Raw genomic sequence first — 25,458 nt, 5'->3', positions numbered from 1 at the left:
CATTTTAGTAAATGAAATATGAACTGAGTTATGTTCAAAACAAGAAGCCATGCTTGTTGTTTATATAAAATGGTTATTATGGTGTTATTGGCTTGCTATATTGTAACCTAAGCTCTCGCTCTGATGTGTGAACAAAAGTCTATTTTCAAATTGCAGCATTTTCAGTTAAACATGCAGAAATGGGATAACATAAGAAACTGAAAAGGAAAAACTGGCTAAAGAAATGAAATGACATTGTATTCCATGCTGTGATGCAAGTGAAATGAAATGTTAGTAAGGGGAATCATTATGGTGATTTATACTGCCAGTTTGAAGAACAGGGATGTATTTCTAATCAGTAAAAGGCAAAGGATTATTTGATCTTATAATTAGAAGGAACCTGTAGTTAGTTAATGTGCTATATTTTGTACCTTTAGTCTTAGTTTGAGAAACACAGATCTTGACTTTAAAGGGATACTTCACCGCTTTTTCATATTAAACTGTTATTCCCTTAACTAAAACAAGTTGATACATACCTCTCTCGTCTCAGTGTGTGCACTTCATCGCTCTCTTAAGCGCCACGTTTTATTTTGTCGCCATACTTGATAGTTCAAAAATATCTAACCTAGAATATAATTAAGCAGTATCACAAGAGCCAGAGAGCTGTTTTCATGAATATAAGCCTGATTGCAAATGATATTGATTCATACAAACGTTAAATAAACAAGATGTTAATATTAAATGACAAATTTCTTTTCTAGTCTTTGCTAAAAGTCTTTGCTAATTCAGCAACATTTCGTTATTAAGTGAGTTAGCTGCTTTGAACAAATTGGTTGAATAAATGATTCCATGACTGTTAAATAATGTTAATGTTTTAATGTTAAATTAATCTTAACATTATTAAGGTGTAATTGTACCAATTCAGATGTAGCTTCTGTGCCATTCATTTTATTGTCAGTGGTTTGATTGGTAACAGCGCTATAGTGTCTTACTATTCTAATTACATTTATTAATTAAATATATGTCATTTCTCGGATAGTAGATATGGATCTTTTAGATTAATTTAAGGATGTCTGGTCTAGTCTTGGTCTTGACTTGGTCTTGACTTTGGGTGCGTCTCAATAAGCTCCCTAGTTCAGTTGTCAGGGCACTGATCAGGGAGTCAGCCCATTGACTTATGTCCTGATCAGTGCCCTGACTAGTGAACTAGGGAGCTGATTGAGACGCAGGGTTGGTCTCTGCACACGCTGGTCTTGGTCTCGACTTGGTCTCGGTTTAGATCGTCTCGACTACAACACTACTGGTGAGACTAGCATTGATCAGTTGTCATATCTTCATATCAATTATTAAAATATTCTAGCATTCTAAATTATTTATAATATTATGTAAAATAAATATAAATTTCATGCGGCATGTTATTTACCTTTAAATTAAATAGTTTAATATATATGTCGGCTTTATATCTGCCATCAACCACCCTGCTCTCTAATGCCCATAATGTATACTTCGGCCATCCGCATCCACGCACCGACCGCATGGTGTAATTTTAATGCGTAAATCAAAGAATCCATATCAGTCGAACGCTATAATATTGCATTGCCAACATAATGTCTCAGTAACCATTACACTGTTGGACTGTCTGCAAATGAACTAATTGCCTCAGTGAACAAAGGCCTCAACATATTCAGATAATCTACTGAATTTGTGGTTCTTAATGCTGCAAAAATGGACTCCCCTTCTGTGGCACTAGCTGTTCTTTATCTTCATTAGTATCATTCTGCACGGTGAAATCGATTTCCTGCAATGATCAGTGTGGTCTGTCTGAGACTCATTATAATAAAGTTTTAACATCTTTGAACAGCTGACTGGGTATCTGAATAATTTTCAAGCTCTGTGTTGTTCAGTGTGGCTGTTGTCTCTCACCACAACCTCAGCCTCCTGTTCCGTCATTATCTGCCCATCTCATGACTTAGGTCTCGATTGACCAGCAGACTGGGGAAAAAATGTAAGCCAAAAAAATAAAAATTCTGATTTACTATCGATTTGGTTGCAACACGGTGTTTCACTTGTTTCATCGATTAGAATAATTGCCTGAGCATTGTCAATGGGAGACGTGCCTCACTGCCTCATTCCCAAGAGCTCTGTTTGCATCCGCACGACCTGCTCACTTATTGAAACAACCATCAAGGAGGAAGTTGTGATTTTATTGTTATATGTGAATCTTTGGCTATATTACAGAAATGAATTTGAGATCCTCACACATATTGTGACAGCAGCTCAGTGATGGGTTAAGAATCATAACATGAGAGGAGGGCAGGAGACATTTCAATTGTTTTAAATTTTACTCCCCTAAAGATATCTGAGTAAAGCAGATCCAGTGACCTCAACTGACTAGAAAGGGAAAGACAAGGTTAAACACACTTTGTGCTGTAATATTGTCCTGTCTCTTCCCAGAAGAAGGGCTTAATAAGGTGTACTCATGGGGAAAGAGAAGATATGAGAAAAGAAAGCCTTTCAGCAAGTCTGGCATCCACAATTTACTTCTAATGCCAGTGCCTCAGTTTATTTTTTATTTTTTTTACAAGGGACAGAAGTTTAATGTCTCACTTTTCTCTGTTCTGCCTTTGCCAAATACACTGGCAGACTAAATATCGAAATATCTCTTGTGTATGTGCACAGAAGTGTCACATAGTAGAATATAAGTTTTCTAGTTACAATGCATTTGTATTTGTATTTTTTTTTACTTCAGTAGTTTCAGCTAATTTTAAAAAATGCAGTCTGCTTTCTTGTTCTCAGTCTGTTCCATTATTTATATATAGTGTAATTGGCCTAAAATACTACTCTATTTCATTTGGCTGTGCGTATTGATTCCAGACCCATGAGTTAGAGTGATGCCAATATCGACAACTGGCTTCTTGTCTTAGTAAAAAAAAAGTATTACTATTTTTAGAATGTAATTCAAAATCATTATTTTGATTTATGTCTTCTACTTCCTCTCAGTGGAGCTATATTTATACATTAAACAAAAATCTATTGAAAATCAGTTAAAATACCTTTTTAGTGTTTGACTTAAATTTCAACATTTCAATTCATAAGCTTGTGATACAATTTCAATCTTGATTCAATATCAGTTAATTTGGATAAGTATTAGGTACCTTAGCTACAAAAAAAGTCTTGTCAACTAATGCTGTAAACAAACAGGAAGCCCTCTCAGCCGGTATTATTATTAAAGGTTGAAAATGAACAACTCAAGTTAATAATAGTTATTTTATATGTGTAAACCTGCTTTGTATATGGAGGACCAACCCTGCACAAATTAAAAATAAATAAATGAATGAATGAATACGTAAATAAATAGATAAATATAAACATATGTAAATAAATAAACACAAATAGATAAACAAATGTGATAATATGAAAATAAATAACATCATTGGTTGAGAGCTCACTACAGTCTTTCACAGACACCAAAACAATTCTTAATGTTTCCAACAGTTTGACCCATTGAGAGATACGTTTTAATGAGAGCTACTTATTGGAAGAAAGGGCGATGGTCGTCCCACCTTACTACTACCATCTGACTCGCACCGGTTTTGAATGTGCTGGGACATAACGTTACAGTGTTTTGCAGTGTCTATTAGCCTAATTATCGCGGTAACATTTCAGTCTTCCACATTTATATCGGAATGTAATCCTCCTAAAACATCGATAAGCACATCTAATTTTAACAACAGTAATATGATGCGTTGTTTTCGACTTCATTCGCTAAGTAGCGCAACTCTCTAATTAACATCAGCTTTATGTGAAACGTCCGCCATAGTATACACAACCTGTCGAGTTCAAAATCTGTGCGAGTCAGATGGCACTACTATAAGTACCATTGAAACTTATGTCTCAATGGGTCAAACTGATAAGTTGTTTGGTGTCTGTGAAAGAACTATGCGGCCGTCATTTACTGATAACTCTCCTCAGCTGGTCTGACGATTCGGCAAGCGTGAGCTTCATAGACTGTCGTGTGCTCTCAACTGCGCTGAAGCTACACAAGAATTATGAAGGTATTATTGGTGCAAAACAACTGAACACGTGTGAGAGTGAAATTTGTATTTGTAGAGCATATCCACACATGTGTATCAATAAATTTGAAGTCACAGAGAAAAATATTTTAGTTGTAAACTTGTAGCTTTTTTTTTCTCTCTTACAAACACAACACAACAGTTACACCTTTACACATTCTTCACTGCAGGTGCACAAATCCTATTCTACGAATCACACATGAAGTAACTCATATGCTCACATTTTTGCTACAGTTGCTGCAGTGCAAATGGTGCAAAACGCAGTCACACACCCCTACCAAAAATGTGAAGTCACGGACAAATTTTGCACATCCGTGAACTAACATGTGAATCCATGCAATGACAGTTGAACACTTGTAGAATATTCGGTCACAAATGGATTACTTTTCTTAGATATTTTTCAAACGCAATCACAAGTCCAACAACTGCTTGAATCTGCTGCGACAAGTCTCACGCACAGTTTTTCCGCCTTTAAATGAAAAGTTCTGCACGGTCTCACTTTTGGACCAAATACACTGAGAAATGTGGAGCAAAAGTGATTTGTGCATCTGAGAGGCAGCGGCAGGCCCTGTGCAGAGCAGAGAATATCGGCCAATCAGAAGAGCTCGTTTGTACGGAACCCCACCCCCAACGGGACGTGGTGGTGGAAGATAGATAGATAGATAGATAGATAGATAGATAGATAGATAGATAGATAGATAGATAGATAGATAGATAGATAGATAGATAGATAGATAGATAGATAGATAGATAGATAGATAGATAGATAGATAGATAGATAGATCTCTGCCATAAGGATCATTTGGGGTTCTTTGATAATGCATTATCATGTTTACTGTTATTACCTTGTCAATTCATAATTAAAAAGCCATGCTTGCAGTTGTGCCAACATTTAAATAGTTTTCTTAGTTTGTTCATTTGTTCAGACAGCTGCACCACCTGATATTGTGGGGGTTTAAGATAACAAAACATAAAAAATATTATGTTTTAATTATAATAATTAATTAGGCCTAATAATTATTTAAATGTACTAAAATGTATTTAAAGTAAATGGGCTTTATAGAATAAAGTGAAATATGACATGAATTTATCAAATTATTTCAAAGGAAATAATGCATTTGGATACAAAAATATGCATGCCATCATCTTTAATAATGGAGTAAGATAGTATCCACAGCTCATATTGACCATGTTCATTTCCAAAAAGGAGGGCTGTGCTGTGAACTTGTAACAGTCTCCCTTTTTGCTTAACGCCGCATTCACACGGGGCGTAGGCGTTAACGCTTGACGGAGGGCGTGGCTGAAGCTGGGTGCTGACGCGATCGTCATAGTGACAACAGCCAATCACATTAACTTGCCGCTTGGACCAAAACACAACACAAAAAAGCGCCTTTTTTGGTTGTATGTGCGAGTGCGATTGCCCGTGTAGTTGTTGTCAGCGCACTGCACAGGTGCACGAAGCTGTTAAGTACATTAAATCCCGAAAAAGCGCCGACAGCGGGAAGAATATCACGTACTGGTCCAGGAGCTGCGTCTGGATTTTTAACGGTCTATGGTCTGGATGGTTCACGGAGCAGTAATGAACGCAATTGGCTAGCGTCTGCTGTAGGATATTTGCATACGGCGATCTGATTGGATGACGCCTGCGCTGGCGCTTGAAAAGTTGAGAATTCTTCAACTTCTGCCGCTTGCAACGCGAGTGAAGCGCCGCGACGGAACCCACAATTCAGTTCGGCAACGGATGATGTCACCCATTCAAAGTAAATGGGAAGCGTTAACGCCTACGCCCCGTGTGAATGCGGCGTAAGTCTCCACCTTGTGGTAGATCACAAGAATTACATCACATTAAGGTATCTGTATTCAATTATCTGTTGTCACTATAAAATATTGATTAACACTAGGTTTTTTCATCATAAAATATTATACATTAATCATATAATATTAAAGTGTGACAGTGTCTGCCAATACCTGTGAACAATATAACTACTATTACACGCTTTGTTTTTTGACGTTTTCTTCTTTGACATATTTAGACAATTTTAGAAATGCTGACGATTTGAATACAATTGTTTTGTCTGTTGTTTATGATCAGAATTTGACATATTGTCTCTGGCCAGATATTTGATCAAATAACAAAGGAAGATTGAGTGATCCAAACCTTCTCTGAATGGGTCAAATGTTGTAAAATGTCGATCTATAGTCTTCATTTTCACTTCAGCTCTGATCTTTCAAAGGACATAATGGCCACAATACCGATCATAGAACGGTCTAAGGTTTTCTTTACGACCGACCTGCCAGGGGTCTCAGAGCTGTTATTAAGCTTATCGTATAGCCAGTATAAAGAGCATTTTGCAAATGAGTGGCAAAGTGCAGAGTTCTAGAGGCATATCATTTACCACCAAGTGAGAAGCAAATGTATCCTGTTTGATAATTCAAACTGCCTGATAGATTTGATATTACCAGTCACTCTATTTCCCTAAGGCTCTGTTTTATGGTTGTACAGTGTAGAGCTCGAGGAATCGTGGGAGAGAAGAAAGCGCAGCCGAGTCTATATTTGAGCGCAATGACTGTAATTAGAGTGTGATTATTCCCGGAGACGGCTGGAGAAAAAAAAAGGCAGCCAACAGCGAGGGAGGTTGCTATGGAAACCGACATGGAGGCAGTGAAAAGGTCCATTCGCTGGTGGTTATGTCATGTGTCTGGTACATATGTAAAAAGTTTGGACATGGCAGGTTTCAAGTCAAAAACAGGAAGAGTACTTCTGCCTACACTGAAGCTGCTTTTGAAGACTAAAGCTTTATTTGTCATCTTATTTGAAATTCTTATTATTAATTAGTTCATCTCATTGCGTTTTCGTTGGTCTTATTTGTGCTCACTCTTCCCTACTGTGTTCTAACATGCTCATGCTCGCATATTAGAGGATCGCTCTGCCAAAGACCTGCATGACTCCTAGAATATATTAAGTCTGAGCCAGTCTGGAATTTACAATGGCAGAATTATTTGCAATAAAACATTAAGGCAGGTTATACTGACAGTGTACAACATTAGTCTGATCACGTCATGGTGCACATGAGCAGCGCTTACAGAAAATATATGAAAAATGCTCTTACATGATGAAGGAACACACTTGTGGTCATTAGTATTCCTCATGAGGACCACTGCTATACCCTGCATCCTCCCTGTTCGCCCAGATAGCCATTGAATTATGAAGCCAATCTGAGCCATGGTTTGGGTTGCCTAGCAACAGACTATTGAGTGGCACTGGGTCCCTGGTGATGGGGAGATAAACAAGGGGCCAGATAATGTGTGTGTGTGTCTCTCTATATAGGTGTGTTTCCTGATGGCCTGTGTGCTTATCTTGAAAGTGTCAAGAAAGAAAGAAAGAAAGAAAGAAAGAAAGAAAGAAAGAAAGAAAGAAAGAAAGAAAGAAAGAAAGAAAGAAAATACCTTAAACCCCAGTGGCTATTATGACCCCAAGCGGAAACTTCAGCCTTACAAAATAAACTGACGGTTGGTAGACACAAACAGGTTGTGCTTTTCCCTCAAGCCAAACATCTGTTATAACAGTCACTATCACAAATGAGAGGAGAAATCAGACTATTATGGTTTCTGTCACATTTAAAGAGCAGCAAAGCTCTTTGCATGATATAGTATTATTTTATTTTACTCAATAAAACATATATTGTGATTCTGCCTTGTCTGATTATTTGATATTTGCACAGCAGCATTAGTCTTTTATTAGGGTGGTTTGTTTACAGTGTTCATACCTTGAGTTACATAATGTGGATAATTTTTTGATTTTCTTTATTATAATAGATGTTCATTTTATCATAAGTGATGTGGTTGTCTGTGTTTATTTTGCAGATGGGCTGTTTGGTCGATGTCAGAGTTATTCAGGGTCATTTCCCTACACTTACGATGTGTCTCCAGCTGCAGTGCAACGTTTGAGGAACGTTCTTCAGAAGCTGGCCCACAGAGGTATCACATCTCTTTCTTTAGCTGCCTTTTTTAACCTTTCTAATGGCACTCTTGTGTGCTTGTTTATCACGTTCACATATCACATTTAATTGGTTTCTTTTTGTGTAAGTGTAAGATACATTTCACTATTGTTTATGTATTCACAAGTCCATTGTCTTTTTTCTAATTACACATCTCATTGTTTACCAACGTCCCTGACTGTTAATTATTCAGTTCTTATCAGCTGTCAGTAGCTTTAGATTTCTGTGTTAAGCTTTTTTTTTAGATCTGATATTAGTCTGTTGACTTATCAACTAACTTTACCTGTTTATTTACTGACATTTATTGATCAGTGTAACACTTTTGCTTTTTTGCATATTGTAGTAAAACTGTGAAGTACATGAAAACATACAGTATGTTTATCTCTTCTAAATACTTAGACTACCATTAAAATATCTGGGGTCAGTAAGATTTATTTAATATTTATGGCTAAAAATGATAGACATTTACATTGTTATAATATATATATATAATATATATATATATATATATATATATATATATATATATATATATATATATATATATATATATATATAAAATAAATGTTTTTCTTTTGAACTTTCTAATAATCAAAGATTCTGACAAACATTTATTCACAGTTTGTACAAAAATATTAGGCAGCACAACTTGTTTCTTGAGCATCAAATCAGATTATTAGAACTATTCCGGAGGCCTGTTAACCTGACAAGCCAGACCCACATCAAGATGTTTGGTCTGGAAACTCACCATAGACAGGGCTCAATCCGAGGGGCCGGATAAACGGTTGTCTTTCAAACTCCTTCTGCACGCGATAGGATAGCGCTACAACCAACCAGAGCAACAAAGGTGAAGGAGAGCTTGTTAATAGTTGATTAAACATTCGCCGTATCCGGTCGGCAAAACTCTGAACACATCTTCCCTTTTTAAGAATGACTTCAGTGCCGTTCTTTGTTCTTTTCTCAGAGAAAAGCTTAACTCCAAGTCTTCCAGAGTCGCGGTCAGAGCTGATTCGAAAGACCGCCGTTCACCAGTTTCTGTGTTTACTAGAAGCACGCAAATGCAACTTGGCCGTCGTCATTATGGCCCCGCCCACCGACTCTATACACGATGTGATTGGCCCGGCAAGAGTTAGGCAAATACAGCTCAGAAGGGTATTGAGAGTTGCTAGACTACACTCGTGGGCAGATTAAATTTGCTGCCGCTAGGGTGTGTCTAGATTTCTAGGCTAGAGGCGTGTTGCATAAAGCTAGGTGAACAAACTCTGAGTTTCAGAGTAGGTTTAGAGTTGACAAATCCAGATAAATCCAACCTGGCTTAGATCAAGTTCAACCGTTTCTCAAAGCTTGGTATAAACATTCTCTGTCAACTCAGGTTTAATCCATAGTTAGCGATTATTTCTGAAGCGTGTGCCCCTGAAAGTGTGACACGTGCGGCAAATAACCAATCGCAGCGTCCGATTGATACACTTCTCTTCTGAAGATTGAGAGATCGTTTTGAAATTGATTATGAAATGAAATGTGTTTACAAGGCAGGAATAAACACTGCTGCTGTAGTGAAAGTTTTAGAAGGCAGCTTAAAGATGATCTGACTATATCAATGCATGATGTTAATCAAAGAAATATGCCTAATAATTATAGGTTGACAAAGAGCTCAAATGAATACATGTTGTTTAAAAAAATTATGAATGCATGTATTATATTTATAATACTAGTTGGCTACTTGTCAATTAATATAATATTTATATGAACATATATGAATTCAAAGTGATTATAATTAATATAATATAAATATAATTAATATTCAGCACCAAAAGATGCACAATTTATTTCTGAAGTTCTCATTTTAAACTGCTTTAATTTGGAACGAGAAATACAGGGTGTGTGGCTTTATTGAATCTTTACTTGCAGCTGATTGGTCCAGTTTAGGTTTTCGATCTCTAACCCAGAATAAAACCTGCACCAGAGCAGGTTAGCCATCTAGCGTAAGTTACCATGGTGATGAACACTGATAAAAACCAATCTTGAGCCCGAAAAACCAGAGTTTGCTCAAACTAATCTCGAACTTACCTGGGTAACAACTGAAACCAGCTTTGTGCAACAGGCCACTGAAGGATCATCTGACACTGAAGACTGAAGTAATGATGTGATTTACTATCACAGGAATAAAGGACATTTTAAAATGTAATAAAATATAAAACAGTTATTTTAAATTGTAATATTTCACAGTATTACTGTTTTTACTGACCAAAATTTTTAAACTGTTTGAATTTACTTGTTCACTATTATTTTGTGCTACCTACATGTCTGTAGTAGTTTGTATCTTTCTAGCCAAGATTGAAGTTTTGTATAACAGCACATCTATTATGATACCATGTTCATATATTGCTATGTTGTTTTACTTAGTAGCATTAAGTTGTTAGACAGAAGTGTCAGCTAAATAAATCATGAAAATTTAATCGCTGGCTACTTTACCTATATTAACCTTGATTGCTGTGCACCTTGTTGACATGACTAAATGCTGGCCAAATTCATGAAAATCTTTAAAAATTCACTGACAGCAGTTTCTGGTTTCGTCCATTTACTTAGCTAGTAAGTTTTATCCTTGGCAGAACCATGTCACAATCAGTTCCAGAGCTCGCTGACACACAGCCAAACGTGCACTCATCTTTTGTGGCACGATGTTGCTGTCTGTCACATGGACAGATGAAAGAGAGCGGGATGAAAGGATGAGACTGAGCACTCATCCACTGCTCAGGGGCTTGGAATTGGACATCTGAGGGCTTTCGTGACAGAAAGGTTTCTCAATGATACACTGTGTTAGCAGGGCTGGACTGAATGTGCTATCACTGATAGAGGAGAACTTCTGCAGAGAAGCGAGTCTTAATCTGTTCGAGCTGAACATATTGTTTGAACAGACCTCTGATCTGTAGATCTGTCTTACCTGAGACATTTGCGCTTGCTCACAAAACTCTCGGTACTCATTGTGTTGAATGTGTTGCTAGAATATGGTTTAATCACAAACATTTTGTGTTTAGGTGAAAAGCTTACTAGTAACATTGAGGGGAGATTTGTGTGTGTGTGTGTGTGTGTGTGTGTACGGGACCAAATGTCCCCACAAAAATGCAGAATGTTTCCTGTGATGGGTAGGTTTAGGGGCAGGGGCCGTGTAGGGGCTATAGAATGTACAGTTTGTACAGTATAAAATCCATTACGCCTATGTAATGTCCCCATAAAACATGAAAACACAAGAAGTGTGTTCACGTTCAACTGTATCTAAATCAATTCATTACCAACAATTTCCCTTTTAAACTCTTTCAATTCATATAGCCAAACTACTGTATACATTTATAAATGTTACATACAAATTAGTGGGTGGCAATCTGATGATTTTATATAAGACGTCCACAGTCTACTTTTCAAGCAAATCATAAAGATTGTGATCTTTTACATCCTCGTAATAATGTTAAAATACAGCAATGACTGCCTACTAGATGACTGTGCTGACTGGCCAAATTATATCATCTGTCTTTCACACGCTGTGGCGCATTTGAAGTCAAGTCACCTTTATAGTGCTTTTTACAAATAATAAAATTGTTTCAAAGCAGCTTTACAGTGATTATCAGAAAACAATGCAAGTTTTTTTTTTTGTTGCTATACAGCAGATCTAGAAGAAAATAGTTTAATTGTGCAAACAATTAAAAACTATTTAACAGCAGTAGGCTTGTGTGATGAATCAAATTTTAGTTTCCATTTAGATTTAGCTTCCAACAATTATGAAAATGTGATTATCAAGATAAAATGATTTTTGTGCTACATGCCGTTCCTTTCCTTTTAAAGCGGTGTCCTTAAAAGTCTGAACTTAAAAGTCCAAATCAGACAAATCATGTAACGTGACTGTCGTAAAATGCAGTCTACTGTGCGACATGCTTTATTTTAAAAAGGGTTATTAAAAGTGCATTAAACTGCGAAAGAAGGTGATCCCCACATGCTTTCTGTGTGAGCGCCACAAGATAGCTAGCGGATCACAGATGAGCACAGTATACTTGGGGTTTCAGGTGCGTGCCTAAACGGTCAAATATACACAAAAAAATGTCGGCCTTGGTGAGTATTTACATAAAGACAGTCAGTTATGTCTCAAGTAAATCAACAGTTGGGAGTCAGATTTGTGTCATTTTGTTAGATCCATGCATTTGGTCTTAAAGCCTAATGCATATAGTTTAACTCATGGCTTAATTACTATTTTGACAACTGATTGTTTAATGCAAGATTAGTTTAAATTGTGCAAATAGACATTAAACTATTCCGTAGGCTTTTTTTTAGTCTGGATATTCTCAATATCTCACTCTTTGTGATAATGAAATTTTGGCAAGATTGCCCACCTCTAATACGAACTATACTAACCATATAACGTATAGACTTTTAGTCAATCATTTTTAATTTCCATTCAGACCATTCAAATTCAATTCATGGGTACAAACAATGGTTTTATATGATCAGTCATATTAATTTAGCTGTAATACAATCTACAAAAGTTATTAGATGAAATAGATCTGTTAAATGCCAAGGTAAGAGGACTTTATTAAAGGGTTAGTTCACCCAGAAATGAAAGTCCTGTCATAATTTTCTTACCCTCATGTCTTTCTATATCTGTATGACACAAAATAAGATATTTTAAAGAACACTAAGGTCCAAAATAACATGGGACCCGACTGAATTTCAAAAAAAAGAAAAAAGATATCTTACAGGTTTGTAATGACATGAGGGTGAGCAATTGATGACAGGATTTAAATTCTTGGGTTAACTGTCACTTTTAGAACTTCCTTCATAATAGTTGTTATAATATAGTTCTAGGAGTCTTGTTTTACCTCCCTTGTCATAATGTTATTTGGTTGGATGTAAATGAGAATGTTAGCTATGCTTTATTTTAGTGTAGTGTATATTCAGAGCAGTTTTTTTGTGACGCCAATCAGAAAACAGAGCTTATTATTGTCAGTCTCCTGCATAGCCATTTGGGGGCAGCATGCTCCATCCTGTCTGTCTCGGTGAAGGATCTGAGCTGTTAATAGGCTGCAGAGGCTTGCTCCCAGCTTGATCTTTTCAAACAGCCATAAATGAGAGTTGAAAAGCGTGGAAGGCACGCAACCGTCTTTGGGTAAATTACCAACATGGTAATGAATATTAGAGAGCCAGAGAGATGGCCGACTTACTCCAATTACCCAAGCCAAATAAAGAGAGAGGGATCAGGAGGATGAGAGGCTGTGTTTAGCTTCCTCGCTCTCCTTTTTTTTTTCTTTTTGGATGCAGATGGTGTCTGAAACCTCGGCTTTTGATTGACGGGCTGTGTTGCAGTGTTTTTATTTTAATTTCAGAGCGCTTTGCGAGGGAGATCTCAGATGTCTTTAGATGTTCCCCTGTGTGTGTTTGTGTGTGATTGAATGGCTGTGTGTTGTGTGCATCTTTTGTGCTTCCGTCTATGTTTTTGGTGCCCAATTTAGCAGACAGATGACAAATGTGTGAACCATTAAATGTTTGCTGTTATCTTGTTCTCCGAGCCGTGTGCATCTATGAGATACTTTTTACACACATTTTTTGTGTGTTTGAGATGACTGATCACATTCACCTTACAATCATCATATTGCACTCTGTCATCCTTACAGAATCCTTTAACAGACCAACATCCTTCCACGTTCCTCCTCACAGGAGAGATGTAGATAGGCAGATAGATGTAGAGAACGTCAATGCAATCGACTCACAATTCTCTTTATCGCGCGTTTAGAGTAGCTGTAGAAATCGCGCAATTTGTGGAGCTGCCGCCACACAACCTGCACAATGTCATTAGATCGATACCATTGACCGGATGGCAAGAATGCTCTCTCTTTGTCATACGGTTCCGTCATGGCAACTGACAGCCCTCCCTGCTGTGAGCTGCCCCATATTTCATGCCATTGTCTTTAGAGGTTCTTCAGATTTTCCCAGCTCCTAGGTTTGAACATTAGCCAGCTTGTAATGTGTCGTGCCTTCTCTTTGATCTTCAACCGTGGTCAGTGTGTCTACAGATAATGGGAAGTTACAGATGTCTCCTGGAGAAGAAGGCTATTAACGAATAGAGAGGAACAGATAGGAGGTGATAGACAGACAGCTTGGTAAGGAGAAAGAGGGGGAATTAAGACACATTTAATGGCTGAACTGGTGAGGTCACACATGGACAGCTGAAATACCTCAGATCTGATTCTCTGAAATGATTTATTTATTTGTTTTCTGGATGTCTGAGTTACATCAAGCATACTGTTTCTCGTTCTGTTTAGAGGCTCAAAGCCAGCAATATTTTATTATAATACTAGGTCTGACAATCAACTTTCAGTACATTTTTATTTAATTAGTTTTATGAATCACAATTTGTTGCGTATTTGCTAAAAAAGAACCCAGATTAATGTATACTACTGCTTAAAAGTGTATCTATGTTTTTTTTATTCCCTGAATTTTCAGTTATGAATTAAATTGATCAATAAATGCTATACTTTTGAACTTTCTATTCATCAAGGAAATTCATGAAAAAAATGGATCATGTTTCCACAAAACTATTAAGCAGCAGAACTGCTTTCATTATTGATGATAAGAAATCTTTCTTGAGCAGCAAATCAGCATATTAAAATGACTGCTGAAAAATCATGTGCCTGAATACTATTCTGGCTGCTGAAAATACAGCCTTGCCACCACAGGAATAAAATGCATTTAAAAATATATTAAAATTGAACTGCTTTTTTAAATTGTAATAATCCTTCACAATAATGCTGTTTTAACAGTATTTTTGTTCAAATAAATGCAGTCTTGGTGAGCATGACAGAAAATAGTTTTGACCCCAGGCTTTGAACGGTAGTGTATTTCAAAAGTATTACTATAAAAAATAATATATTACTTGTCTTTTGGTGTACAGGTCCTTCTCAAAAAATTTGCATATTGTGATAAAGTTCATTATTTTCCATAATGTAATGATACAAATTAAACTTTCATATATTTTAGATTCATTGCACACCAACTGAAATATTTCAGGTCTTTTATTGTTTTAATACTGATGATTTTGGCATACAGCTCATGAAAACCCAAAATTCCTATCTTAAAAATTAGCATATTTCATCTGACCAATAAAAGAAAAGTGTTTTTAATACAAAAAAGTCAACCTTCAAATAATTATGTTCAGTTACGCACTCAATACTTGGTCGGAAATCCTTTTTCAGAAATGACTGCTTCAATGCGGCGTGGCATGGAGGCGATCAGCCTGTGGCACTGCTGAGGTGTTATGGAGGCCCAGGATGCTTCAATAGCGGCCTTAAGCTCATCCAGAGTGTTGGGTCTTGCGTCTCTCAACTTTCTCTTCACAATATCCCACAGATTCTCTATGGGGTTCAGGTCAGGAGAGTTGGCAGGCCAATTGAGCACAGTAATACCATGGTCAGTAAACCATTTACCAGTGGTTTTGGCACTGTGAGCAGGTGCCAGGTCGTGCTGAAAAACGAAATCTTCATCTCCATAAAGCTTTTCAGCAGATGGAAGCATGAAGTCCTCCAAAATCTCCTGATAGCTATCTGCATTGACCCTGCCCTTGATAAAACACAGTGGACCAACACCAGCAGCTGACATGGCACCCCAGACCATCACTGACTGTGGGTACTTGACACTGGACTTCAGGCATTTTGGCATTTCCTTCTCCCCAGTCTTCCTCCAGACTCTGGCACTTTGATTTCCGAATGACATGCAAAATTTGCTTTCATCCGAAAAAAGTACTTTGGACCACTGAGCAACAGTCCAGTGCTGCTTCTCTGTAGCCCAAAGTGGCTTGATCTGGGGAACGCGGCACCTGTAGCCCATTTTCTGCACACGCCTGTGCACGGTGGCTCTGGATGTTTCTACTCCAGACTCAGTCCACTGCTTCCGCAGGTCCTCCAAGGTCTGGAATCGGTCCTTCTCCACAATCTTCCTCAGGGTCCGGTCACCTCTTTTAATTGTGCAGCGTTTTTTGCCACACTTTTTCCTTCCCACAGACTTCCCACTGAGGTGCCTTGATACAGCACTCTGGGAAACAGCCTATTCGTTCAGAAATTTCTTTCTGTGTCTTACTCTCTCGCTTGAGGGTGTCAATGATGGCCTTCTGGACAGGGTTGGGTCGGCAGTCTTACCCATGATTGCGGTTTTGAGTAATGAACCAGGCTGGGAGTTTTTAAAAGCCTTAGGAATCTTTTGCAGGTGTTTAGAGTTAATTAGTTGATTCAGATGATTAGGTTAATAGCTCGTTTAGAGAAAATGTTCATGATATGCTAATTTTTTTAGATAGGAATTTTGGGTTTTCATGAGCTGTATGCCAAAATCATCAGTATTAAAACAATAAAAGACCTGAAATATTTCAGTTGGTGTGCAATGAATCTAAAATATATGAAAGTTTAATTTTTATCATTACATTAAGGAAAATAATGAACTTTATTTAAGAGGTTTGGTCTCGTCTTACGCCATAAGCGCCACGTTTTTAAGATGCAATGATGAAATAATTGATCTTTGAAAAACGTGTCTCAAGATCCCTGTGATAATATACTAACTACATACAGATAATCCTTTTTTTCTCGTACATTTTTATATGACACGACATCTGGTACTTTCTTAAAATTGTGCTTTTCACAGTACATATAGTTTCATAGCAGCTTTACAGAAAATGTTCTCCAGAATAGGGACCATATGAGACTCCAAGTCACAGTTCACAGATTTGTTTATTATATGTATATAGTGTACCCGAGTTGTGTGGGGGGTTCAGGTAACACAACATGAGGCGAATGAACAGACACTAGTGCCATGAGACGTGTAACATGGCCCTTCAGGCTTACCAGTGACCTCTGGCTCTACCATCATTCAGGAAGAAACTCCATGTTCAGAGAGAAGCTCAGTGAAGCAAACTGATTCACCATGACATGTGCATTAGAGCTACTTACTCCCATGGCCCACCGAGAGATGAGACTTGGGGGAGCAAAAGCGAGAAAGACATGGAGAAGGAGATCAGGGGATAGAGGAGAAAATGCATTGGTCAGAATGGTTCACTACATTTTTGACGTATAACTCTTAGCCTCTGCTAAAACCATCCATGACACCTGTGTGGTTGTTTGTGTGCAAGTGAGATGTCCCAACAGCCCTAATTTTTGAAAAATCTTTCTGCAGTGGAATATAATATTACAACAGTAATAATTATTATATGGTCAGTTTGTTTTAGGTACTGTGATGTGTTACCTGTAGGTCAATAAAAAATACAGTTATGTGGAGCTCTGTATTTTAACATAATTTATTTCACATTTAACTTGTATTTACCTTTAAAGCTCTGAAAATGAAAGGCATGACAAGGCGAATAACGAACACATCACATTGTGTGAAACTATGGTAACTATCAGTAGAACGAAAACACTGTTATAAAACTTGCAAGTGGTATAACAAATAACACGAAAACACAAGTAAACAGGAGAGCACAAATGAATAACAATACAGTACAATACAACAGCAATAATAAGGCAACAAATTAGATTTCAGCAGCCACAATGCATGCTGGGAAAAGCCATACTCTGCCAAGCAATCTTGGGTATGCTACAAATGTATTTATATGTGATGTTTATTTGATAGTGTGAGAGAAGCACTATATCTGACAGATCAGGCTGTGAAAAACACATTTGATTGGTACCTGTTAGCCAGTATGTAACCTCTCCAACATACTAAATAACGTTTCCTACATTTTACTTACATTTCTTCATTGCACACTCAAAGTTAAGGGCTGGTAAAAACCAGTAGTGCAAAACAAGGACCATTGTAATCTCAAATGACAAATTGCAGAAGGGCATGTGTCCTTGTGCATATCTTTTAATTACCTGTCTACAAAACATTTCATCAAACAAACCCACCAATACAATACTTGCATTTAGTTTTAGCTCATTTTATTATTTATTAAAGGTCCCATTCTTCGCGATTCCATCTTTCAAACTTTAGTTAGTGTGTATTGTTGCTGTTAGAGCATAAATAATACCTGTAAAATTATAAAGCTCAAAGTTCAATGCCAAGCCAGATATTTTATTTAACATGAGTTACCTTTCAAAGCCTACAGCGAACGGCCGCTTTGGACTACAGCAGGAAGTGCAGGGATGTAATGACGTCACTGGAACCGTTTGTTGACTAACCCTCCGCCACACGCAAAATAGGGGGCGTGGTCTTGTTGCTCTCCCACGTGGAGAAGAGCGTGCATTCAGCGCTTGCATCTCCTCGTTATGGTAAGAGGCGGGACCTTTCCGGGCAAAGTGCGCTAAGCTGCTGTCCAATCACAACACGGGAAGCGCTGGCCCAATCAGAACTTGTTACGTGTTTCGGAAGGAGGGACTTCATAGAACAAGGAAATCATCAGGCTGTTTTTAGGACAGAGAAAACAGTGTTGTACAGATAAGTAAATTGTGTGAAAAATACTTTTTTTTTTTTACACGCGAAACATGAACTCATGTTATATTGCACACTGTAAACATAATCAAAGCTTCAAAAACACCCAAAGAACGGGACCTAAAAAACCAAAAGTGGTTTTCAGTACAGTAAATGTCAACCGTTTCTACAGAGCTCTCGGCTGTTCCCTTTCCCGATAGGCTTATGAATTAATAAATTATTATTCAATATAATTATCTTTATGCATCTGTTGCTTCACTTAAGACAGAAAGGCAGTCTTAATGCTGTTGTAAACAGATGTTTGAATAGCACACACTGCCGCAGTGTTTTCTGTTTTTGCAATTTTCTGGTTGATGATGATTTGTGCAATAGATTGGGCTTGTGTGTAGTGTGTAGAAGGAAAAAGGGATTTAGATGACCTTTCATCAGAATTGGATAGGGAATAGATCTCAGATCTTTTATCGGATATTCAACATTGGCAAATACTAAAATCTGTTAATTAACGATTGTTCTGTAATTGTTAACAATTAATTGAATAGCAATTCAATGGATATGTGGGTACAACAATTTCATCTAATTAAAATAAACTACTTTTCATGCTAAATTCATTTTATGCTACATCACAGTTTATCAAACATATCTCACATTAATTGTGGTCTCACAACAAAAAATATTGGAATTGTGTCTGTAATGTTTAAAGTAATGGGATAATAGTGTGTACCATATTTGTGAAATGTTCTGTCTGGGTTAGATTAATTAGATCATGAAGATACTATGGAAATCCCATATAATCCAGGAAAAGCCCACCTGCCCCCTTGTCTAATTCATGCTATTATACTATCACAATAAATTAGGCAATTCATGAGGAACAGAATTAAATCAATGTTTGTCAGCGTCACTAATTGGAAGATGGTTCCACATTAACGCGTGCACCCATTTGCGTATTGACCCGCATAACCAAAGGCAGTCAAAACAAAGAATGGAAGGCATGTATGTTGTTGAATTTTTGAAGAACATGCCATTCTCTTTGCAAAAAAAAGAAAAGAAAGGAAAAGCAATAGATGTCTAGAACAACACCCCACCACCATCACCCCATTTTTTTTTTTTTTTTGATAGGAGCAACATCAATGGCTGGGCTGCTAATTAGTAATAGCACATTATATCAGGCTCCATCCAAGATCTAATGAGGTGGACCTTTGCTGAGGCAAAACTGTGCAGTGCTTGTGGGTGACAGGAACGTAATGGTGTAATTCTAGTGCAGGGCACGGCATTAAGCCTGTTCACGTGCTTGTCCTTCAGACAAGTAAATCGGTCATTCACTTGTCCGCGTAAAACAAAAACAAACAAAAAAAAGCTTTTTTTTGTGTTATAAATATAATTTATTCTGGAGCAATATTTTCACCAGTGTTCAATCAGCTTTGACATATTTAAATCTGCCTATTTGTGATATTTTTACCTTTTATAAAGGGTGTTTTTTTCTAAGCTTATTAAATATAGGCTATGCTTCAGCTTATACTTCATTTTATTTTCTTAAATTTGATCATTAAATTAAAATAAGACACTATGGGCTGTTACTAGCGTTGTAACGGTATGAGATTTTCACGGTATGATAATCGTCTGAGAAAATATCACGGTTTCACGGTTTAATATTTTTTTTATTGTTTTGCTCTGTTTGTTATTATTATAATCATCAGCTACAATAAAGCTACAGCTTAAAACAATCTTTAAATAAACATTTATTATAAAATGTTATAAAAAAAGTTATATTTACTGGTGGCCTCCCCTGTTATCAAACAGCTTTCTTAACTGCATAAATAATAAATTAAATATAGATTAAAGGGGGGGGGGGTGTGTGTGAAACACTCAGTTTCAGTCAATCTCATGTCAATCTTGAGTACCTATAGAGTATCGCATCCTTCATATCTCCGAAAAGTCTTTAGTTTTATTATATTTATAAATTAAATATATGCTGTACCGGAAAAAAACGAGCGCCTGGAGGCCTATCGTGTGGGCGGAGCTAAAGAATGACGAGCGCGCACAAAGAGGTGACGTTCTCAAGCGTGGAGAAGAAAACGCTACCCTAAATAAACCATGGCTATCAATCAGATTCAACTAATACAGATATGATCCAGAATCTGATCCAGAGGCTGAAATAAATTGAACAGGAGAAGCAACAACAGCAAGACGTCCGTCTCTGTGGTATGTACTGTATTTAGTGGCCTGTCAACAATTGTGTGTCTTTACTCGCAGTTTATGAGGACATGATTCGGTTTATGGACTATTGTATGCGACTAAACCTTAGCAGTAGCAAGCAAAACGGTTTTGCACGTCAGACTAGTGTAACGTTATACATAGAACAACAATGGAGTAACCGTTAGCGCATTTGAATGACGAAGCACGCTTTGTGAGAACCTCCCCTAGGTTTATGTTTGGGTGGTTTAACAATAATCAAACTGACACCTATAGTGGTCAGCTAAACAAATGTATTTAAACACACACCATAGATCACATGCTTCATTGATAAATTAACTAACGTTATACACAGTCGTGTTGTTTACTTACGCGACGATAGCCAACAGCATAGACATTTGAAGCAGTTTTACTCACCGCCTGCTTCCAAAGCACGACCGCGAACCTTTATCGTCACCGCTCCATCAAAAACACACTTCTTTGGTAACGGTTGATTTTGTGAAGTCCTGTGACAGCAGTGACCACGGAGATCCACTTTGCGACGCGACTGAAGCGATGTTGTGAAGCTTCCCGTCATTTCTGCGTTCAAATCGGTTCAAATGCAGCACTGCCTTCCCGGAATGCTGTGCTGAAGCGTTGAAGTCGCTTGATGTCACCCATAGGAATAAAGTGGAGCGCGGCGTGACAGAAGTGTTGCACGGACGAGTGGATCTGCAGCTGAGAGCAGTGTTTATGGGGCGTGCATTTGCTCTCTCGCCTCTAGTCACGCGCGCGTGCACCCTACCGGGAGAAGAGCCCGTACGGCCCATACAAGGACCTTCCGCTCTATCGACGTCAAGCGGACCCATACTCGAAAAAAACTCTCCGAAACTTGTGAGAAACCGGAAGGAGTGTTTTTGACACAGAAATACTCCATCAAACGTCCAACATTAGTTTTTGAAACTTTGTCTATGTTTAGGATTGGAATCCAAGTCTTTAACAGTGTAAAAAGCTCAGTATGCATGAAACAGCATTTCACCCCCGCTTTAATCATCTTTTCTCTGTTCTCGTTATTTCTTTGTTCATCAGTGCTGTGGTTCTTTTAAAATCGTCCGCCGTCAAACATTACGCGGAACTGACGCGCATTTAATTTTCTCACGTTCATTTAAGACGTTATTTAACTATTTTAAGACTCCTATTATGAGAATACTCAACAAAACTGACATTTTGGCAGCATTCCCTGTGTTTCTGTTATTGTTTGTTCAAGAGCGAAAGAGAACTCGATGTTTCTGCATCAGACTGGCGCAACTATAGGGATCTGAATCTGATTGAGACGTAGTCACAAAGACAGGACATCAACATACAGCGTGTTCTCTTCTGTCATGTCGAGTGTGTGTGTGTGTTTGTGTCAGGACATCAATATCGAGGGCGTTCTCTTCTGTCTTGTCATGTGTGTCGTGTGTGGAAATCATGACTGGATTTCGGGATTCAACCAGCATCATGGAAATAAAATGGCCTTAAGTTACAAACTGAACATATTTATCTACACGGATGGATGGTGTTCACGAATATGGGAGAACACGTTCGACGTATTTCCTGCTTTTGCAGCCACTCTTCATGCAAACTGGATAACCATATTCAAGGACAACCCCGCGTTCATTTTTCGAATACCCAAAGTATTCCCATACTGCATATTGTGACTTTGTTTTGGTCAGGGGATAGAGATTAGAATTTGTAGCTTCTGGCTCTGACATTTTCTTAGTTGTGTAAAGTGAGTCTAAGCAGTGATGTGTAATGAAGTTTCATATGCACAGTAGCGCAGGTGAGATCTGCTTTCATTTTTCCCCCAAAACCGTGTATAAGCAAATGCTCAAAATATGATAATCGTACATGTCAATACCGCAATAAACCGCCATACCGGTATACCATTGCAACCCTAGCTGTTACCAATCAAATGAAACAATTTACAGTGAAATATTTGAACTGCATTAATTTTAAATATTTTTGGAATATACAAATAAGAAAAGTTGGAAAGAAAGTTTAAACATGAAACTAAACTATCAATAGTTGGCAGGGGACCATCTCAATGAGTGAGTCGTTAAGTGGATTTGTTGAAACGGCTGAATCATTAAAGAATGAGGCACTTGTTTATGAATAGGTCATTGAATCTTTGATTCAGCCGATTCATTCAAAATGATGAATCATTCGGTAACACACTGTTGCTGTGAGATGTGTTATGGTTCTGCTCTGTTCTGTCATCTTTGTTTCGATATATTTTCACTGCTGAAATACAACCAAAAAAAACAGTCAATATTGCATCTAAAATGTAAGTGACTTTATGTTAATCATTTTTGTTTATGGTCATATTGTCACATTTTCAGTCATGGCCGGTAGGTGAAGTGAGTTTACCTGCTACAACATAAAATCACCCGCATTTGGCTGGTGGCGGGTGCTAATTTCCATCCCTGTAACTAGTGTTGTCACGATACCAAAATTATGACTTTGATACGATACCAGACTAAAATATCGATATATCGATACTAAATCGATACCACAGTAAAAAAAAAAAAAAAAAAAAAAAAAAAAAGATAAGATACGATACGATACGATACGATGCTTAATATGACAACAGAACTTATTATTATTCATGTTATTTTTTACTAAAAATGAATGTGGCCAGCATGTTCCTTAGGGTTGGGCATCATTTTGATTTGAACAATTATTGATCAATTGATCAATTACTATTAAAATTATCTCAATTTATTTTTTACAATGGGGTAATATAATTGTGTTGCAATAGCTTACACACAGCACACGAAAGCTTGATTTCGAATGGTAAATTTAATTTAAAAAGACGAGTATACAGTAATAAAATAAGAACAAATAAACAGATTACAAACAATAGCACAAATAAATGCAATAGAATAGAAGATACAAATGAAATAGACTGCTTTATTTTTTCAGGTAGGTCTAACATTCAGATAATAAACTGAATAAAAAAATGCATAGTAATTACATTTAAAACAACATTGGATAATGTTCTTTGTAAAAAATTCAATAGCGTACAAATGAAACTATTAAAGTTACACAAGTTGATCAGTCAAGAGCAGTTGATCGTTTGTCTTTTTGTAGTTTGAATAACAAATGACTGCGGTCCCTTTAAGACTAACGTACGCATTAGAGTGCGGATCGGGCTGCATTTTTCTGTCCGAGCCCGACCCGCGTCCGACAGAGCAGTAACCGAACCCGACCCGAGCCCGACAGGCATTCAAATATTTATGTCCGAGCCCGACAGTTAAAATCAATTTTTTCCCCTCATATACTAATGACACGCACGTTTGTTTGTGTGGAAATCCCGCTTTTATTAAGCAACTGTAAGGAAGGCATTCTGAAATGTTTACAGACGAGCGCATCAGCGCGCACACGGGGCATTAAACGTTACACAGAGCCCTATCAAATAGCCAACTGAAATTAAATGAACAAAGGTCTGCTAAAAATGGCCCAAGCTAACAGAACAAAACATTAACATAACACAATTTAAATGCTTATTGAAATGAAAGTCATCTTACCAATTTTCTCAAACTGTGGTTCCAAAACTGCAACATGGGATCTATTTACATAATCTATCCATCAAAGTTTAGGCTAATCGAGGTTTTATGTAGAAAAAGGATTGCATCAACTGCGGATGGCTTCAAGGCTGTCCTGCTGCCAGCAGCGCTGAAGTTGCGCTCACTGGAATGATGAGGATGCCGCGGGCAATATGCACGCACGTGTTGCGAGTTGTTGTCACGGCGACATAAACAAATTTCCGCATGCAGGAAGACGGATGTTATATTTATATAATATATATATATATATATATGTGTAGGGTAATATTATGCATGTATTTTAATCACAAAAACAAACCATTGCATCAAGTTAAACAGGCCCATTGGCTACTTGCATAATAAGCAGTTTTAAATTTAAAAGGTTCAATGCCTTTTCGCGCTGACGTGACCGAGCCCGACCCGAACCCGAACGTAATTTCTAAATATCTGTCCGAACCCGGCCCGACCCGTCGGGTACCGTCGGAACCCGTCGGGCTCGGGTCGGGTATCCATCCTCTAGTACGCATGGATCCTAAACACTGTTCTTACTCATTCTTCATTTCTTCCTGAACTGTTTGTGACTGTGTTTACGTTAATACTCTTACATTTGTGCACTGATAATTCTTTGAGTGTATTTGACCAATAATAAGCTGGAAAAAGAAGCAAATGTTTGCACTTGTATCATGTCAGAGGCGGCTTTATTACGGTAGGCTATGTGTGTGTGCTCTAGATGTGAGCACAAAATCTGCGGGGATTAGTAGAATTAATTTATGTGCAATCCCGCGCGAAATTCAGACCGATCACACACTAACACTAACACTGTCATGAGGAAAAAGTCCAGCAGAACGCGCGTTCGCCGTGCTCAGAGGTTAACCGGGCTGAGTGAGAATATGCCGGTGTGTGTCAACTCGCTTTCGGTCGGAGAGGAGAGCGCAGCTGGTATCGATACTGTAAAAACTGAGAATCGTATCGTTTCAGATATTCCAGTATCGATATATATCGAAATATCGATATTTTTGACAACACTACCTGTAACACATCCTCAGCTGTCCTTGTGCTTTCTATTTATTTTACGTTGTTCACATTTTTTTGCAGATATTTTGCTTTAAGTCTGAGTTTTGGTTTTTGACGACAGTATCCTTTAATTTTAGTATGTCATTGTGAGGCAAGGCAAGTTTATTTATATAGCACATTTCATACACA

General features: G+C 37.6%; 1 protein-coding gene across 2 annotated transcripts in view; it reads left to right on the top strand.

Annotated features, from left to right (window-relative positions):
• ptprn2 (protein tyrosine phosphatase receptor type N2) overlaps nucleotides 1–25,458 on the top strand; it is a 271,389-nt gene that overhangs the window by 60,375 nt on the left and 185,556 nt on the right. For both annotated transcript variants that reach the window (XM_067438653.1, XM_067438662.1), the window contains exon 3: nucleotides 7,917–8,030. In XM_067438653.1, coding sequence (XP_067294754.1) covers nucleotides 7,917–8,030 — 114 coding nt within the window. The remainder of the gene's footprint in view (nucleotides 1–7,916; nucleotides 8,031–25,458) is intronic.

This window comes from Pseudorasbora parva, chromosome 1 (genome assembly GCF_024679245.1).
Source record: "Pseudorasbora parva isolate DD20220531a chromosome 1, ASM2467924v1, whole genome shotgun sequence".
Lineage (NCBI taxonomy): Eukaryota > Metazoa > Chordata > Actinopteri > Cypriniformes > Gobionidae > Pseudorasbora > Pseudorasbora parva.
Note: the sequence above shows the minus strand (reverse complement) of the source record. Positions and strands in the feature narration are given on the sequence as shown.